General features: G+C 42.9%; 1 protein-coding gene across 1 annotated transcript in view; it reads left to right on the plus strand.

Moving 5' to 3' along the window:
• The window catches only part of HOMER2 (homer scaffold protein 2), a 59,996-nt gene that overhangs the window by 15,815 nt on the left and 23,491 nt on the right, over nt 1–20,690 (plus strand). The window contains exon 2 of the mRNA XM_061446858.1: nt 7,370–7,526. Coding sequence (XP_061302842.1) covers nt 7,370–7,526 — 157 coding nt within the window. The remainder of the gene's footprint in view (nt 1–7,369; nt 7,527–20,690) is intronic.

Consider the following 20,690-nt stretch of genomic DNA (forward strand, 5'->3'; position numbering starts at 1 on the left):
TCTTATGGACTTACTCAGAAATGAGAGTTTAATTAACGTCTGTGCTTTTAACAGAAAAATCCTCTTTAGCTAGCTGGGTTTTTTCTTGATTTTTCTGACTAAGTAACTGGAACTATTATGTTTCCTACAAATGCAAGAAGCACTTTTGCTAATTACATTCCATCGGTTGAAATAATAATGCCTGTAAAAGAAGGGAGCTTGATGGACTTTTTTGCATGAATTTCCTATATTTCTGCAGGTGAAGTGATATCAAATCTACCATAAAGTGGGCACCAGAGAATCATGAATGTGGTTATTTGAACGAGTTGCATGACCTTGCCCTTGATTAGTGCTGCTGCCAGACTCAGCACTTCTTTTCAACCCCATCATGAGATTGGTCTGCTTACAAAATAAGAACTTCAGCAGCTGAAAGGCTGAAAAGAAGGACTTTGAGTAAATTATATTTTAAAAATAGCTGTTTTCTTGTTTTCTTTTTTTTAGGGACAGCGTTTCTTCTGTAATACTGGTCTGGCTTTTTCAGAGGTTGTTCCATGTACTCTGCTATGTACCCATAGTTCCACCCTGGAGCAGAGAACAGGGCTTGGCTAGCAGAGTGCCAACAAATGCAGTTTAAGGGGTGCCTGCAATTATCTTATTTTTTGCAGAGAGAAGAAAGAAGAGCAAAAACCAAGTGCAGTTGTCCCCTCCCAGCCCAGCCTATTGCACTGGACCAGTTCTCCCATCCCTTCTGTACAACAAATATTAAGGTGTCCCTCTTCTCTCTGTGCTCACCCTTCCTGTCTTGTGTTGCTCAGGGTTGATTCTCTAAAAAGTAATTTTAGCTATGAAAATACCTGTGTGAGGAGGACTCTTTGCATTGCAGGACAAACCGGAGCTGCCCAGGTCTGTGGAGCCACCAGTGCTTGACTGCAGGAGGGTGGTTTGCAGGGCTGGCATTCTGTCCCACCTTCCTCCACATTACGTAGGAGCAGTTGTTAAAACCACTGATAACTTCTCTCTGGTCTGTTAATTTTTACGGTAGTCTCTTGTTGAGTGGTGAATATTCAGCTGTTGGTTTAATCTTTTAAATTCATGTAGTCAAAACCTTTGCTAGGTAGAAGCTCTGGTATAAAACAGCCCTGCAATGATGGTGATAGCAAAGCTGCAGAGAGGAAATGAGGCGATTTAATTTTATTTCCAGGCTCGCTACTGGCTCCGTTATCCGTGGATGCCATCTCGCTCCCGATGGCTGTTTCCTCAGGTGTAAAATGGAGCCATTACCCACCTGCTTGCTTCATGCTGTGAGTTTCGCACCCTTGCAAGTTGAAACAGGCTCTTCACTTCTGCTGGTTGTGTACACTGGCACAAGGCGCCACAGCCTGCCTGTCATAGCCGATGAGAGCTGAATGGCCTGGGTTGATTAGCATACCCCAGTTTGGGAAGGGAGCAAGCTGCTGGCTTTTGTAATGGCTGTTTGCTGCTGCCACATCTGTAAACTGTGCAGGTTTAGCATTCCCCTCTCCCCATCAATGTGTATTGCCCTTGCTGACTGGGGCCAGCCTGGTTCCTGACCCCAGCCATGACCCAGGCAGGGATGGGCATAAAGGTTGCAGTATCTCAGGGAGCTGGCCTGAGACGGTGAGTTTGCTTTGTCTGTGGCATGCGTGACTTGTCTTGACTGGAGTGCTTATGGCGAGGCAAGGAGGGGTCCTGCGACTCATCCTCAGTCGTCATCAAGAAGCTAATTCACGTGGTTTTTCACTTCCTGAAAAGATTTGATCCAAGATGGTGCAAGCGTTCAGTATGCAACAGGCTGGAAGACAGCAGATTCTCCCTTTTGCTTTGAGCAAAGATTAATTTCATGTACAAACCGCAGCCGGCGTGCTCATTACCATGTGTGACACCATGAACTGTAACTTCTCCCCACAGCAATTACATCCTTCATCAGAGTAAATCCTTTTCTTGAATTTTGGTGTTTTGGGGAGAGGGATTTTTCAAAAGCTTGAGGTGTGTGTATGAACAAGTGAGTAGTGTTATGGGTAGACAAAACAGTATTTTCATAGGTAATTTTTAGGCATCATTACTTGCCTGTACTCTCATTGAGATGAGTATTTCAGATAGGAGAAAAATCTCCATCCGTGAGCTTGGGGGCCATCATGCAGTAAAATCTAGGCAGGCAAGACAGGAGCCTGGCAGGGCAGCAGCATCCCAAGGGCGTGGGGACCCCTGGTGCCAGCTCTGCTTCCGTCTGAAGAGGGGGACGTTTGAGACTTCTGGGGTCTTGGAGGAATGACTGGAGACCTTGCTGCTTTCAAGGGACCAGATATACTTATGCAGTGTTCTTTGGGACTGAAGGTGCAAGTTTGCCTTGCTCATGTGCTCTTAGCCCTTGGAGCTGTGCATGCGTTTTTGAGAAGTCAGAGGCACAGGTAATGCTTGGTGGCTTTGGGAGATGGTGTCATTACCGTCCTGCTTTCACACTGGAGGTGAGGGTGGCTGTCAGGGACAGTAGAAATGCCATGGTGGGAACAGCGCTTCTCCGGTTAGCAACATTGATTATTTTTTCATTATCATAAATGCACACAAATGGCACTCTAAAACATGTTATATGTGAAGCTATACGTAAAGGATTAGTTCTTTTCATTGCATTGTCAGGCAGTAGTAGCAATGATCAATCCAGATAAGTACTGACACCAAAGTTTTCGTGGTGTGTTTAGCAAATAAAATGTTTTGTGTTGTGACCAGTGATGGGAGGGTGTCACAATGTGGGATTTTGTGTTTGTGCTTACCCTTTCGCTTTCTTGAAAGAGCGTCATTATCTAATACTTGTTACAGCAAATCACTGCAGATCTGCTGACACTGTCAGGTAGTATAAACTTCAGCGTGTGCATGATGCTGGCCTGTAGCAGGAAGCACGGCATTCCAAACTCAGAGTGATGCACTTTCTGCAGGCAAGTGCCTCCTCCACCAAATGGCAGCTGTATGAGGACGTGTTCTTTTAAAAGATATGTTTATTCCAATTGGTAAATTAGGCAGTTAATGCAAAGCTGTCTAGTGTTGGTGTGGGGAGAGTACAAATAATCCTGTCCTGAAAACTAGGAATCCTTATCCCAGCAATTATTTTATGTGATCTGTTAATGAAAGTTTTAGCAAAATGTACAAATAGTGGCTTTGCCTCTGGCGAGGTACCAGAGCTCCTGTCACAAATACGTTTGATGTTCCAGATCCTATAGCAAGTAAAGGAGCTGCTTTGTTCTATTTACAGCTTGGTCAGTGCATCTACCAGATGCGCACTGGACACTTTGCACATTTAAAAGTACCTGGGTGCTGATCCCACAGGCACCCAATGAGTCCCTGTGTTGTATTTACTATCAGAAAAGATTGCTCCAATACAGGTGTTCGCATCATCAGTGCCTTGTTTGGAGCCAGCTCTGCACAGCCCCACACATGGCTGGGCCTGGGGCTCTCCTGAATGCTGGCTGGCCACGACTCCATCAGCCACCGATACCCCACAGCCTGTACGATGCTGGCTGCCAGTCAGCAAAGGCTCTTGACAGCTGAAGTGATTTAAATCACTGGTTGTGCTCATGATTCAAATGGTAAACAAGGAACTTTGAATTAAATAATTTGAACTTTTCCTAAGTGAGAGCTCATTCCCTCTGATTAGGAAGAGTAATATAAAACACATGGCTTGCAGCTAGTCATATGCTTGTAACATTTGGCATGGTTGTATATTAACCAGAAAGTGATACTGTATCTCACACAGCTGCGGATGCAGTTGGTTATCTCTAGATAGTCAATAATTTAAAAAGCTTATAAAAGTGCATTTTCTGTCTTGTTCTTTGTTTAATAATGCAGATTTATTAGCTATAATTTAGGTCTCCATTTGCTGCCTTTCAAGCAGCTTTACTCCAAACAGTGGATGTTAACTGTCAAAATGATTTTTAAATGCATTTTTTTTTAATAAGAGTATTTAATCAATCATTAACAACTTTGGTTAAAATTAATGAGATTTTAAACATTCATAAATTCTCTTTGTCTTGTGATTTATGAGTCTGTAGCCTGGCTGGCAGAGCCACCGCTCCCTGCCTCCCCAGGCAAACTGGCAGTCTCGCGTAACGAGCAGCTTACAGGGGCTCAAACCACACAGGATGTGCTGTGGGGATTTCAAGTTAGCATTGCTGTGTTTTTAAGCATAAAATGAAATGATAAAATGAAAAGGAAGGAAAGAAAGCCTGGAAAACAAAGTTAATATTCTATCAGTAAAGTGATTTCTTGAATGTCAGAAGTTGCAAGTGAATAACGCAGAATAATCCTTCTCAATTTGGAGTTCTATGAGGTTGTGTTAAATGCTTTAAAGTGTCTAATTCAGTGTTTCATTTGAAAATTGAGTGCCACAGTTACAGAGTTGCCTCTGTGTGTGCTTCACCGGTGAAAGTAGTTTGGGGTACAATGAAGGAGGATATTCCACTACCCCCATGTGAAAAGCTGCACTGCTGGAGTTGGTCAGTGCTGCTGGCTTTGCTGTCCTTCTGTGATGTGAGGGAAAGCGTGGTGGCACCGGCTCCCAGTGCTGGTAAGTGCCACTCATGGGCCTTGCTGATGGGTTTGGGCTCTTTGGGGTAACAGCTGAGTGCAGACCTGCAAGTGGATTCGGCTGCAGAGCTTCTTTTCTTAGTTATCGCGAGCCAAACTCTGAAATCCTTCCAGGAGGTTGTGTCCTGGGGGTGATTCTGCTCCAGGGGCTCAAAAATCAGTCTTGGGGCTTTGCTGCTTTGTAGCCACATATAGCAGAAAGGTCAAAGGCATACATGGAGAGCAACCAACTGGCCCTTCCAAATTTAGTCTTAATGGAAGGTCAACAGCTCATTTATCTTAAATGAGTTAAAATGCCTAAGTTTACACATCACATTTCCTTTTTCTTAATCATTTATCAACTAGCGCACTATCTCAGTGAGTGATAGGGCTGCTGTTTGCACCCAGGAAGACAAAATGCACTCATTCTTTGGTTTAATAATCATGAGAATTAGAAACATAGTTAGGTTTTGCCTTTACTTTTCAATAAAAGCCCACATGAATAGATAGATGGCTATCTCAAGCCCTGAGCTTCATTATCCATTAATTTATCCACTAGGATGCATGTATACGGCTCCTGTTGGCAACAGTCACTGCTACAAAACTCCTGAAAAACTGGGGATAGTTTTTCACTTCATTCTATTCTTATGTCCAGATTTACTTTATACGCTTACAGCTCCTGCTGCAGAGAGGCCAGGTGTAGTTTCAACAGTGTTTTCTGGTTATTGTTAAAGTTGTTTGTGGAATAGGTTTGTATGGAGGAATCTGCTGAAAGTTTAGACTGCGATATATAGGTCGTATTGCCATTAGCAGAAACTATTAGTATCGGATCTACTAAAAATACAGAGTTAAGTAAAAGGCAAAATAATTCGAGATTTTTCTTCACTCAGGGAAGTACATATTTTTAGAGTAGAAGAGTAAGTGGCTTGGGGGAAAGTGCCCTTCCCTGCATTCCTTATTGCAAACAAACTCTGTGACCTTCGTGGGTGTTACACTGCTAATCCTGTGTAATGGGTGATGGAAATGTTCCTTAAACGTTATGGAGACCTGCTCCTTCTTTCCTCCCAGCTGAGGACAGCATCGATTTTAGCATGTGAAACGAGAGTCGGGTCCAGTGAGTTACTGGTAAGGAAGAGCAGAAGCAACTGCTGCTGTTTCACAGCTGTAATGTGACAGTCTCATTGCGGTTTCAGTTTATTTCATTGCAGTATTGTACAGGGTTCGGCACTGCTGTCCATCCAGAAATCGCGTGGCAGCCCCTGGAAAAAAGTACAACTTTGCATATGTCTTGCGAGGAGGAAACCCTTGCTTCATTTTCTCCCTCCTGAGGACTTGCCGGGCTTTGCAAGTTCACTCCGCCTTTCCTGAGCTAATTGTACTCTTAAATCACTTCATCTGTTTGATATTCATAAATTTACTCCCACCGGTGGTTGATCCAGTTTGCACGTGCGGTACCTGGAGTTGTTCTGTTCTGCAGAAGCACAGGTGGATACGCAGGGAGCTGAAGAAATCTTAATAAAAACATAGTTCCAAAACTATGGGACTGAGAATAATAGAAGATTATTATTCATATGAATAGGAAAGAATAGCATATGAGAGCATGAGGTCTCTCTGGCCTTTCACCTGCCTCCTTTCATTTGCTTTGTGCAAAATTCAGCCTGGCAGCCTTTTCAGTTTCCATGTGGTAAACATTTTTGGGCGGTAACTCTATTGTAGTACAGTAGGGTTTGAATCCTGTTATAATTCTGTCAGGAGTAACTATTCATGATACAGTATTTCGCATGTGGTAAGAATATATTGAGCGGTACACTTAATGTAGGCCATTATATACTGTAGCTTTTCAGAACTAAAAGGATAAAAATGTACATAAAAGCACAGTAGAGCTTGATTTGCAGTTCATTTCTACTTCTAAATTTGGATTAAAGATACAGTTGGAAGTGAATTTAGTTTTATGGCCTTTAAGTAAGTCTTAATTCTGATCTTCAACCCAGAAGACTTTATGTGTATCATGTTTTGTTCTTTTGGTCCTGCATCTTCTCTGCTGTGATGTGTGATTTGCATTGTCACACATTGAAGGTAAAACAAAACCCCTCCGCTGTAAGCACAATTTTCTTGATGAGAAAAAGCATTCAAGGAGGATTGGTGTTCAGGAACGGGGTGTCAGGGGCAGTGTATCATCCACTGAGTTGAACTGAAAGGCAATATATATCAACACAGGGTTTTGCTTGTATTTCATTCCCCCCTCACTCACCAGGATGATTGACTGCTTTTGCCTCTGATGAAATTTTCATGTGCATCCACGGAACAGTGGGATACTAAGGATAGAGATTAATATTTCAGTAATTATACTGTGCCTGTAGATTGCTGGAGTCCTTGGTGCAACCACAGAGGAGCCCTGGCTGTAGGTAGTGGTTCACAGGAATGCATGGCGGGAGGAAATCCAGCCAAGGGGGACTTGTTATTGCTTTTGGCACAATATGTGAATGGGGAAAGAAAGAATGCATGTGAGTGTCCTTTCCTGGAAATAAATACTTGGAGGAAAAGGTGGGTACCAAGTTAGTATAACATGGGGAGAAAACAGACAACTGCCTCCTGGGCTACAGCAGTAACTTTAGGGCACTAAGTGTCACTTAGCGATGCCAAGGAGAGCTGCCCATGGCTGGATCATGGCTCAGTGCTCTGCCTTTTCAACTTGGGGGATTGCCAGGTTCTCTCTGTCTTGTGCTTTCAGCGTGTCTGGTCAAGGCTGGGCTTCTGAGACATTTCATCTTCCGCAGACTCATGCATCCGTTTCTCCTGTCCCTCCCTATTCCAGAGAACAGCCTATCTTCACCACCAGAGCCCATGTCTTCCAAATTGACCCCAGCACGAAGAAGAACTGGGTTCCTGCAAGCAAGCAGGCTGTAACTGTTTCCTACTTCTATGACAGCACGAGAAACAGCTATCGGATTATCAGTGTGGATGGAGCCAAGGTAGGAGGCTGATGGTACCCCCATGTGTTTACTGTGCAGAGAGGATTGTGACTGTCAGCCCTGACTGAAGATGGACATGGGTGGGCTACATTAAGCTCTTAAGTTCATAAATACTGATTTTTTTAAATATAACTGTCCTGGTTTCAGGACAATAATCCACAATGGGCATTTGCAGTGAATACTGGAAAAACACAGGGTACCTTAAAAGTGATTTTGCCAAACTTCATTTGTTTTATCTCTGACTAGGTTGACTTCATGATCTTAATGAGCCAAGAGCTTTAAATGTCCAAACTGAGTCTGTAGCATAGTGTATAAAACCATCACTGTATTAGGTAGATAAGGCTGAGGCCATTTTTGATGACAAAAAAATGTTCTTTTTAAATGGAATGAGGAAACTGATATGTGCAGACTGGAGCTTTTAATGTAAATGCCAGATGCATACTCACTTTTGCCTGGTTGAACTGTTTACAGGGTAGTACTGAATTTTCTTCAGCTTTTGCACTGGAGTTCATCAGGCTTAGGTGACACATTAGGCAGGAAGATTTCCCCACCACCACTGTTTTTTCTTTCTTCATTTTTCATTACCAGATAGTTCACTGAAGTGTTTCCTGTAAGAATCCTGATCAGTCGGATCGAATCGGTTGCTCAGACAGCAGTTTTTACTACATACCACATTTTAGCCCTCTGATTAGTCTGTCTGAAGTAACTAGTGAGGTGACTGCTTTGTCCTAGCAGACCACAGTCAAAGGTGTAAGTTAAAACATTTTGCTCATGTACAAAAATCATCTGTCATTTCTGCCAAAGCACAAACCACAGGGTAATGAGACAAGTTTACGGCCTGTTTATGTGTGTTCTGTTTGGATGAAGATGTTAAAATATCACTGTCCTGGGAGAGAGATTGCAGAAATCATCCCTTACTAAAGATTTTCTATTTGTCATGCGTGTATCGAATACTTGTTTTTCCAAACATCTCCTGTGCTATATTTTGTTATATATTGGCTTATAAATCAGCCATACTGCCTGCTGAAATTGATGGTAATGTTTCATTGACATGGGTACAGCATTAATATGCCTCCATCAGCACGTTGTTTGTGCTGGTGTGTTCATTTCTGGAAGCACGAGCTGACCGCCCCAGCTGCCTTGGTTTGCCATCAGCACACACAACCCCGGCAACTTCTTGGGCAGAGCTGATGCCCCCCAGAAATTTGCTTACACCCCATGGATGCTCCTGCTCCTGCTTGGGTGAAGCTGGTGCTGGTGGTATTGGGCAAAGCCCAGCCCGCATGACTTCCAAGCCAGAAGTGCTGTACTCGCAGCAGCGGGTTGCTTGATTTGTGGATGTGCATGCATGCATTAAGACCAATTAATGAAGAGAAAGTAATTACTGTGTGTGGCAGGGGGAAGCTGCGGGGGTAGCGTGTGCCCTCAGCCAGAGGCTCTGCCAGAACTGCAAAGGGCGTGCTGAGAACAAGATGGACATCCAAGCTTTGCTTTGTAATCTACCCAAAAGACATTTAGAGGGAACCACGCGCCCACTTTAGCATGTCTTAGAAGAAGGTGAGCTTTCCATGATTAAAATCCTCCCTCAGGGCTTCCCAAGCAAGAATCACTTGCTGGCCACATGAATTATTCCTCTTGTATTGAACCTTTGCTGATTAAGGAACAGGTTGAAAAGAAATGCAGCCTTCACTCTCACCTGTGGAGAGTCCCCCGTTACCCTGCCTGTCCCTTTTAAGAATGCTGATTTGGAAAAAGAAGGGCATTTATACCAAAATAAGTTAAAAGTTGCCTTTTTCCCTCAAACAACTGCTGTTTAGTGTTTTGACCTAGTTTTCCAGCCAAAAATGAAACTGGATAGGACTGTGAGGAAGAATATAGACAGTATCAGTTGGTGGTGTCCTGTTTTCTCTATATCTCACTCATTAGAATAAAGTTTTGCATGTGTTGGCAAAGACCAGATGGATTAGCGTCACAGCGTCCCTGCAGGCAGAAGTTATCTCTTTTTTAAAGATAAAAAAGCTGAAGCTCAAGTAAATTAAGGGAGCCAGCCCTAGAAGGAAGGTGGTGACAAAGGATGTGTATCTCTTACAACTCTCCATCCTTGTCTGAACTGCAGAGAGGCTGTTCTAATACTTTAGTTTAGACAAACACATATGATGCACATTGGCTTGCAGCAGCATCTCACTGAAATCCAGCTTGTAGGAAGATGTTGGATTCATTTTGGGTATTTTTTTTACCAACAGAAGTTATACTATGTCATAACAATAAAAATATTTTAAAGTGATCAAGAATACAGGACCCTTCACTTAAACACTATTACCCAGTTGTCATGAGCTTTATTTACTTCTAGCAGTCAACGTATCTCTGTGGGCTGCGTGTTGAACTGCAAGTATGAGGAGAAGCATGGGGCCGCTGATACCCATTAGTGCTGCTGCCATGCAGAGCCTGGGGCTGGCTGTGTAATGTGAACCTGATGAGTACTTCATTTCCTCCCGAGGCACCACCAACCTGATGGGCTGTGTTTCTCACAGGAGTGGCTTCCTTAGGCTGCTGCTGCCATCCCTGAAGGTCTGCACCCCCCACAGTCCCCTGTCCTTCAGCCCCATCCTCTCTTCCAGCAGGTGTAGCCTTGTCCCCTTCCTCCTGGCAGGTCCTTGTCCCTCTTCCCCAGAGCCCCAGGGCACAGGAGCGTGAGGAGTGCTGCAGGGCAGAGGAGAGCTGGAGGATTTAGGAGTGGGCTGAAGTGAGGGAATAAGGGAACCGCTGAGTCCATATATTTAAAGGTGTGAATATTGGGAACTCATTTTGTGAGGACGGCTGGCAAAGGGGCAGGGGACTTGCTTCGTTTTGCTGCCTTCAGGTCTTTATGCATCTGCCAAGTGATGGGGAAGGACAGAAGGGCCTGGCTGGTATGTGTGGAGGTCGTGTAGATAGACATTGCAACAAAGAGGAAAATGGGACAGAAAGGGAATAGGGTAAAAATGGGCAGCAGAGTGAAGACAAGGGAATGTAACTGTTCCCTTGCAGAGGAATATGCAGGAGGCTCGTGCTGAAAACCAGGAGTCCGATGTGATGGAGGCAGCAGGTGAGAGCGTATGCCTTCCAGGTGCCAGGTTTCTTCCAAATCCTCCCACCCCAATGACAAAAAACCCCATTGAAATTCCTGGGGAGTCAGAGCACTGAGGAGTGGAGACCCTAGATTCAAAGCAGCTTGTACCCCTTTAATTCCTTGTGATTGCTAGAAGAGAATAGGTATCACAATTCTCGCATCTTTGAGAGAAAACAGGGGCTCTGGACAGTAGCTTACAGTTTATAGCAAAAAGTTTCATAGATACCATCCAATTATGCACTGGATGATCTTAACCAACATACCATTACCAAAGAAGGGAATGGATTAGTGTATCTTTTAATTACATTGTAATTGACTTGTATATTGTCAAGAAAGTAATTTCATCATGATGTTTCAAGAAGTTTCTAGCCAGAGGCTGTTTAAACTGCAGCATAATGAATGCTGGAGGAAATTATATAGTGAAATGCAAGGGCACACGCTGATTCAGAGTTAATGAGGCAGCCAAGAGACTTCACCATGTGAAAGTCCCCAGCGTTGTGGGCAAAAGTCAACCCTGTTGAAAAACGATAAAATACAGCGATGGTGCAGGGAGAACATGAACTTGTAAGTGCCTGGTTGCTGTGTACTGGGTGGGGGAAAGCCACACACAACGCTCCTCATTAAAAGTGACCTACATTATTCTGCCTTTCAGAGGTGAAAAGAAAGTTTGAAAGCATGACAATTACTTAGACCAATATCCTCCATCACCCTCTGGAGTAATGGTAGTGCTCTAGTTGGTGGGATTTGTTTATTTTTTATAAATTGGAAATATGTGTTATCCAAACAACATAGACAATGGGGAAAGAAGGAGAAACTTGTTTGTGTACAAAATTTGAGAAGGAAATATAATCCTTCAGAAACAAGCTTCTGTCCTTGTTCTCGTATGTTCAGATGTTATGTTTCTACAGAACCCGTGTCTGCAACGGCACCGTTTTTACCTTTTGAGAAATAAGGTGTTAATAACGAACATAAAGCTATCTTAAAAATTAATAGCCAGCAATAAAGTGTATAGTGAGACATTTAGAGATGGCAGCAGCAAAGTGACACAGCAAGAGCCAGATGCCAGTGCTAAGTTGTCTCTGTGAGATGCTTACACAGATGACTAGAAAAAATTGGAATCAGGGTTTAAAGGATGAATAGATTGCAAGAGTGATTTTGGTAAGTACCTGGTACAGAAACAAAGACTTTGTGTTTCAGAGTTAAAAAATACCTGTCAGCTGACACTCACTCCCAGCAGATAGATCATTTAAAAGTTTATTACCCAGCAATTACCTTGAATACTGAAGATCAGCAGCGAAGTTGGGCATAACTGTGTGAAAGTGTTGAAGAGAGAACCAGAAAAATTGCTGTGCTGGGAAAGCAAAATCAGTGGGTCTATTTCTGAAATAAATTGCAATTAGTAAGAATAAGAATATGGTCCAAATTTTGCCAATCAGTATTCACATAGTGTTCCCCAAAGTGAATACAGTACATTAGAAAGTGCGATGAAGCTGTTTGATTAAGTGGCATATATGCTCTTATAATGGAATCTGTCAGTGACTGTTTCAGCAAGAGTACAGTGTGATTTCCAGGGCAGAGTGAAGCTGGCAGGGACAGAGCCCCAGCAGCATGTGGTAGCAGATATTTAGGGAGCTAAGAAAGGGTGGTGTGTAAATCTGCTAGTGTTTGATGTATTTCTGGCTTTCTGAGTTCTTGTACCAGTCCTAATTGCTACCTAATTTAATAGCTGCCCACCTCTTTGTGACCACGCTTTCTTTGTTCTCATGACTGGAGGCAGGAGTCCTCAGCACATGGAGAGGAAATTTAGAGTTCTTTCAGAGCTGTGTTCAGACTCAAAACAAATCATTTTCTTTGCCCGTGGAGATGGAATTATTTTAAGACATAGTTGTTAAAAATAATCCTAGAGTATTTTGCCAAAAGGTGACTCTTAGACTTAAGAAGCTTTCTTTTCACAGCAAAAAATTGCAGGGTACGGTGGCACCAATGAAATTCCTTCATCTGGATAATTCTTTATGTTCTTTGACGTAAATTCGGCCATTAAACCAATAGCAACCCTTTCTCATGAAAACGTATCAAGTAATTTAGATATTACAGAATTTTTGGCCCCGAATTAAAAAAGTCTTCTGTCAATGCATACCTCAGCAGGGGCCTGCGTTGGTGTGTGCCTCTAAGACCTCATGGATCTCATTTGCGATAATGTGTAGCAGAAATGATCACATCACCTTTCCTCTTGGCATTCAGAGTATCAGTGCGTGTTTGCCTGACCTCAGTGCGTTAGGTGGAGTGATGTACTGTGTTCTATATTTTTTAAATACCAAAGTTTTTAGCTACTGAAATTTTCAGGTTTAATAAATTTGTAGTGAAATGATCAGAGGATGCGTTACAGCCTTGGGTAGCTAAAGATAAAGGGATGTAAAAGTACAGGAGAAGTCACCTTACAAAGTGGTGTGTTGCCTTTTCTTTCAATGCGATAGAAAAATCGTGAATTCAGTGCTATGATATTGAAAGGTGTGGGTGAGCACGTGTATGTCTTGTCAAAGGGACGGAGATTCTTTTATTTCCAGTTTTACCTGCCCTAGTTTTATTTATGGCCATCGCTTGTCAGGGGTGCTGTGTGCATCCCAGAGGAGCGTGGTGCTGCTGGGGTCTGAGCCTTCTGTCTTCTGAAATGCCCAGAGGCCCCACTTCTCGCCCTGAAGACCATTTTGCTGACTGCAGGACTGTGATTTCCGGAGAGACCCTAATTGAATTAGCAGAAGATATTTTTTATTCCAGCTTCTCAAGGCTTTTTTCACTGCTGGGTGACTGAGATGTAGATTTCTTTTTCCCAAAAAACTTTTTCTGCCATGTTCTTCTTTTGCCCTTCATGCCGTTTCTTCCAGGCTGCATGGGAAATCTTTTCTGGTTGTCCCAGGAAGAGTGCCAACCATAAAACAGGGGTGTGGAGCGAGCAAGAGCACAGGCGGTGTGTGATACTTGTTACTGTTTGAAGAGACCTAAAGACATGTCCCAGCCTAAGGGTGATGCCGCATTAGGCTGGTGGAAAGGTAGCCAGGTTTTGACTTATGGAGGTCTGATTGACTGATGCAGTATTCCTGCATCCCTGTCCATAGCTGTCCACAAAAGAAACCTTCATATGCCAGAAGAAAAGGTTTCCGGTACTGGTCTGGCAGATTACTGTAATACAGAAATATGAGCATATTTGGTGGCCTTCATCTTCTGTTTGTCATAGTATGTTAAGTATTTCATGAACTATTTGAGCTGATTTCAACATGATTATTAGCACTGGAGATGATACTGGAGCAACAAAAGAGTAATTCCAACAAATGGAACTAATTAGCCCCCCACATAAAACAAGGAACATCCCTAAAATAAAAAAAAACATGGTATAGAATATAATTTTAATGTATAAGACTGCCTTCCAGTTTGCATAGTTTGTGTGTATCTTACAATAAACATCTCATTGCTTTTATGCTAGTGAGATGGCTATTAAGTAAAAACTATAGTTGTGGGTTTATGATCTTTATATAAACATCACATAATAGATATGTACGTTACTGTTGAGGCAGAGTAGCTATAGTAACATCAGTGTGTGTATACTGTGAATCCATACTAGAGCCTTTAAAATAATTTGACGCTGTTTAATCACTCTCATCAAGTGAGTTTGCTTCGTAAGGCAGCCGCAGTGTGGACTTTTCCCAGTTTGGATTTCCCAGCCCATGATGAAGAACGATGCTTGTCTGCTGGAGGCATGTTCTAGTATCAATTGTGCTAAACAACGTACTTTGTAAAAGATGCCTGAAGAGTCTCTAGCTGCTTTTTGCAGTCTCTTTTGGGCTTGTTGTTGCTGTAAATAATGGAGCTGGATCGAGCTCCTCTCTGAGAGGCAGCTGCTCCTTTCGTAGAGAAGTTCTTCATTTTGTATGATGAGCAGATTTAGAGCAGAACATCTGTCCTGCCCTGAGTCATAGCACACCAGCCTAACCTAAGCTGGAAACAGTCTCTCATTCAGTGAAACAACTTGCAGAAAATAACTAATGTTTTTAATAACTGTTTCCTGATTTCATTTAAAGACGTTGCAAGTTGGGCTGATGCAATTTCCAGACTTTTTAGCATGACTTTGATTGATTCAGGGGAACTCTCAGCATAAGGGAGACTTGCCATCAGTGGGTGATGCTGGTGCCTCCTAGGCAGAGGTAGTTTCTCCGGTGTGGCTGGGGTACAGGCACTGGGTCAGCAGCAGCCCTGCAACCAGGGTGCGGGTGCAGTGGCAGGAGGGTGTCTGCATGGGGTGGTGAGTCAGCACCTCAGAGGTGTGGGGTGTGCCCAAGGTGTTACCCTCCAAAGGGGGCTGTGGAGACTGAAAACATTCAGCCTGTGGAGTATCAGTGAGAAATGTGGATGTTGGGGTTAATGGAAGTTTAAGCAGGACAGATGCAAACAGAAAATGCAATGCACATTTTAAAACAAGAATCAGTATCTATGTGGGGTGAGCACGGTGAGGTGTGCACTGGATCGTTCTGTTACATAGCCCAGGACTTCACATTCTTCTCAAAGACATCTTTGAAATAAGAGTGAATGGAATTAAGGAAAGTAACTCCCTCACGATCTTTAAATATTTGTGTTGTCTATGCTTGTGGTGTACTCAGCTTGACTAAAGTTACTTGAGGTTTCGTTTCTCTCTAGACATTACAATAAGTTGAGAACACTTTCTTTGGAATTTGGTGATGAAGAAATATACAGCATAGAGGAAAAGCAGAGCTGTCAGCCAAGGATGAGACTACCCTCTTGCATCATCCTTTATTTGCTTAAGGTGATATCAAGTATTCAGAAATACAGGCTGAGGGGAGGTGCAGGATTTAATAGCTGGGAGGACAGTACATTGCCTACAGTTGTCTGCAGGAGAATTTTTAGCAGTTGCCAAGACTGGTTTGGATAGGTATAGCTGGGAACATGGGGTGTGCTTGTGTGGGCAGGTCCTGGAGTGTTCAGATGGTATAAAATCATACTGTTAGGGCTTAACTGTGATGGTAATTTCAGAATTGCTGATACTGGTGGTGATGAGCTGGGAATGCAAGGAAAATTAAAACCATTGACCGGGGGCTTCAGGTGAAGGAGAGCTTGTCAGAAGGTGAGAAATGGAGCAAAATAAATGTCAGGAAATTTGGTGGGTCCCTTGAGATTGCATCAATCAGCAGTGATGGTCATCTGCTGAGGAGGTGCTCTGGTTTAAAAAGAAGGAAAAAGGTCTAGAGCTGTAGAACTCGTATCACTGAAATGTGTCTGTATTAATCTCTTTCCAAGTTATTAACTTTGAAATGTGAAAAATCCTCTATTCATTGTCTGGATTATTTCTGGAAGTAAATCCTTCAGAAGCTGGTTAGTAAGCTTAGGAGAAAAGATAACAAAATGCTGGCAACAGCTGTATCCTTGACAGAACAGAAGCACATCTGCCACTCTTTGATCCTATCTGGCTCGTTTTTCCGCTTGTATGTACAGCGCATGTGTGTATTGCTGCCTCTGGAAAGACCACACACTATTGAATCCAGGAGATTGCAGAAACTTTCCCAGAAACACAAATTGTCACTCTTAAAAGGAAAAAGGAAAAACTAAGCTCCTTGCTAGAGGATTTCTTAGTGCGCTGCTCACCAGCAAGCAGGGAAACTTTGGTCTCCGTAAATTTCCCCTTTTTAAAACCTCTCCGTAAAATTAATGGGAAAATCTCTGAAAAAGAAAGTATTTCAGCTTGTAACTGCCTCACACAGTTGTTTCTGTCACCAGACTTGAGTACGAATGTGTCATCTGAACATGCCAGGGAGGTTAATTAAGCCATCTGATGTTACTCTAGAGAAACCTGATATCAAGCAAAGGATGCCTGGTTTAGGTCACGGTCCTTGAATTTAGCAAAGCTTTTGAAGAACCTTGAACAAATTTTTGGTGAAAATAATCCATGACTGCAGTTATGTGAAAATCAAGAAAAAACTCAAAGTTTTTAGTAATGTCATTAACACAGGCACAACATGGTGGAGTTTACAGATGCTTTCCCTCATCCTTTTGGTTTCATTAGCTGATAAAAGGAAAACTTGTGGGATGAGACTAAAATAGACATTTATAAGTAGCAAAAGCTTCCATACCTGCCCACCAGACTCCAGAGAGCTCAGTAGTGCTCACGTTGCTTGTGGGTTTTGCATTGTGCTGACTCTTTCTTCCAAAAGAAATCTTAAATGTGCTGAGGAACCTTGTTCCCCGAGGTGAACTGAGCACAGGCTCCATCCCTGTGAGCTTCCCACAGCCTCCCTAGGGTGTTAGGGACTTTTGTTAGGAATCACAATAAATGCAGCACTGGTTAGCTGTTGGTTTCCTATTCTGGGATTTTTAGTCCCTCTTTTTTTAATTTCTGCAACTGAAAGTAATAAAGAATAATTCCTATAAGCTGTGCTTTATGAAACTCTAAGGATTGCTTGTCCACTGAAATAGCTGTATAAGTTATTTGTTCCTTTCTCTCCCCCTGCTGTAGTGCCAGAGGTATCTAATACTTGGAAATCCCTATTCAGAGAGTTAATGTATCAGACATGCTAATCAAGCCATGCCAGATGGAGTTTATAAATAAACTACACTGCATTGTGTATTCTTAACGTTTGAGCATCAAACATAATTCAAGGCAATATTTTCCTAATTTAAAAAAAACCACAAACCACCATATATCACTTCTTTCTTGATTGTGGAGTAAGATGGGAAATGAAGAACAGCATAAATGACTCAGCCATTAAATATTAGCTGAAGTCCAAAGCTGATTTTCCTTGAGGAATGAACAAGGTGATTACATGATCCCCAGTTAACCTCCACCTAGCTTTATATTCTAACAACAAAACAAGGGATGAGGCATTTTAGAGGATGCAGAAGGGCTGGTATTTTATATTGTCTCACAGATACCTTGTATCTTCAGTTATGTTAGTGTATTGCTCCAAAGTGTTGCTGCTAGACCTGGTTGCCCTTGATTGCCATTGAACAGTGACCACTTTGATGTGCTTTAGAAGACACCAAGTAGATCCTGTCATCTCCTAAGAATAATGTGCCTGCCTTTCTTGGCCATTGCTCATGCCAAGGGACAGTTTTTCCAGATTTTAGAGAGGAAGTGGTAAACTGTCCTGCTGCTGACCACTCCCTGGGGTGTGTAGGTTCTTAAAGAGTAGAGGAGTCTTTAATGATTCCAAATGGCCATGCCATTTCTGACCTCTGCAGAGGTACCTTCAGGCTTAAGTGAAGCTGTTGTCATACAGCTTGATGGATGCAGAAAATGATCAGTGCTTAAATAGTTCATATAGGGATGTGGTTATATTCGACACAAAGACTATATGCTTTTATTTAATCTTCCAAAGCATGAACTGTGATATAACTATGGGGTTTTTAGATTGTATGTAATTGCAGGTAATGCAGCCTTGTCCTTAGTCCCAATTTTAGTCACTAGGAAACAATAGTCTCCACTGTATTCTTCTCCCTCTCTCTGCTAAGCTATAAATCTTGTTTTTCATGTGAAAATAACACACAAGCATCTTGGTTTATGTACTTTGTAAACCGTTGCATGAAATTCCTGGGTAACAGTTTGTTCCAGCATAAAGGGTTCGAGAATCCTTGCTGTAGATTTTCTTCTTGAAACAGCTGCTGGTGCTTTCAGTCGTGTGGGTGGTGGATGTGTGTGCTGTGCCGAAGAGGAAAAAAAATCTAGTCAGATGTCAAAGCAAAAATAGGAGGTTTTGGAGATTTAGACTGGGTGGGGGAGGTGGGAAGCCAGCTCTGCAGAGATGTTAATTACCTTGGGAAGAAAAAGAGCGCAATGGAGTAGGTGTAGCAGGAGATTTATTTAATAGAATTCACATAATCAAGAACCCACTTCTGTTGCATTTAGACAGGTTCTCAGCGAGGGCTTTACCACAGAATTACTTTACCAGAGGAAAAACAGTTATTAGTGCCCTTATTGGGGGGCCGGGGGAGGCTATTTTTACATCTGTCTTCATGAGAGAGGACAAGAACTGCATGACATTTGTTTGATTTGTTGGCTTTTGAGGTTAAAAATTAACTTCATCATTCATTGAACTGTTCTGGGGGCACAAGGTAATGCAAGATATAAAATCTATGTGCAACTATAGAAATGTCTCGTTTTCCCATAAAGCAAGCAGCAACAGCATGCAAGAGACTTTTTCTTGTAAAAGGTGAGTCTCCTTTCGGTAAAGGGAGCTCAGGTTGGGAAGTAAATGCTTTGGACTGCAGCAACTCCTCTGTGGCTTGCAAGGCATCCTGGCATCTTCCTCTTTGCAGAGTGCGGATGAATCACTGCAGTTCCCCTTCCACTCCCGCCTCCTGCAGAAATACATGATGTAGCTATGGATGCTTCTGGAGTCTTTTGATGGGTGAAATAGCTACTGTCCTGGTAAACTGTGTAGAACAGAAACTCTTGAAAATCACTGGCTGGCTAGGGTTACTAGTACTGTGGGGAAAAAATGATGGATAACCAGCGCAAGAGGCTGGTAATAGATGTCCTCACAGCTATTGCCCACCCTGTGCTTTGTTCCCCCATCACACACAAATGATGGAGTGGAGCAGGAGGAATAGCAAAACGGAGAAATCCAGTGCTCTTCTTGACATATGTTTACAGTGCTCCCAATCTAAACCAGTGCATGCTCTCTGCCTGTCCCACGTAAAGCACCGTATACATGTGAGGTGCAGCAGACAAAGCAAAGCTGGAACAAGACTTGTTGCTACTCTCAGTTTTCATAGGCTTCATTTATTATTTTGTAAGGACCTTCTACAAAGGCTTTTCAGGAAGGGTGGGGAGAAATATTTGATCACATCTGCTGGCCCTGATTTCTAAAACAACTATAATTAATCCTTCTGCATTACAGGTTCAATGTTTTGCCCAAAGGCTGTTCTTTCTTTCATCCCCACGTCCTTACACTGCTGTGAGCATGTCTTTGTGCTGCTCCTGCTTTACTCAGGTGGCTTCAGCAAGGGACTCTCTTTTTTTCCCCTTTAAAAGCACTGTGTTGATTAACAGTGTGCGTGTGTGGTGTGTGTGCCGGCTTTTTAGGACTAGAACTGAAATGATCAGTTTACGATCAGTGGCATACTGGTGAAAAGATGTTTCATCTAAGTCTAGAAGCTCTCAGGGCAGGTACAAGGATGATAGAAGGTGCAAAGGATAGTGCAAATTACAGAAATCTAAGTGGGTTAATTCCACAAGGGACTTGCTGAACATTTGGGATAGAGAGAGAATTTCTCTGCAAATCCATCCCTGTCTCCTCATCTTCACATCCAGTGTCACAAACCCTTCTGATTCATGTCGACTTGATGAGCTGGAAGAACCTGCTGAGCCTGTGATAGCTGCGGCCAGAGGATTAGCAGCTTCTTTCCCTCTTCAGTTCTGTTTTCAGACTGGGATACATCTTTACTGAAGATTAGCAGCCTGGTGGGTTGGGGAAATTAGTTTTTACAAGGGCTGCAAACTGGAAAGCACATACTCAGAGGTGTGAAAATGAGATGGGGAGGTAGTGACTTCTTAATGAGTACATCCCATGGCCTCAGGCCTTGGGGCTTTCCTGAGGTTAGGTGAGGTGAGGTTACTTCAGAATAACAGGTGATGTGAATTTAAAGGGAAAATCCCAGAATAATTCCTAATGTGGCACTCTTGTCCCCAAATAAGGGTCCCTTTTCTGATTTAATTTAATGCAGTTCCAATATATGCAGTTCCAATATATATGGCTAATAATCCATGAGCTATTTCTTGGCTCTTATTTTGGTCTTTCCCCAGGTAGAGAAGCTGGTGACAGAGCTGGCTGAATTGGCTCATGGTCCCCTTCGGTGTCTCATCAGAGGAAGTGTCCTGGCCAGTTCCTGCCAGGGCATTGGCTCTCCTCCCTAGGGCTATGCCAGTGACTCTGCCCAAAGCCCACTGTGATCACTGCTCTCCTCCCTTGGACCTGAGCTTGCTCTCACCTCTGCTTTTCCCTGTTGTGAACCTGGCAAGTCAGGGCCGATGTGACCAGGGCGTGTGCTGTGAG

The sequence above is a fragment of the Pezoporus flaviventris genome, unplaced genomic scaffold, assembly GCF_033815535.1.
Source record: "Pezoporus flaviventris isolate CSIRO_AGI_PZ_B2104156 unplaced genomic scaffold, CSIRO_AGI_Pfla_v1 ptg000006l, whole genome shotgun sequence".
NCBI lineage: Eukaryota > Metazoa > Chordata > Aves > Psittaciformes > Psittacidae > Pezoporus > Pezoporus flaviventris.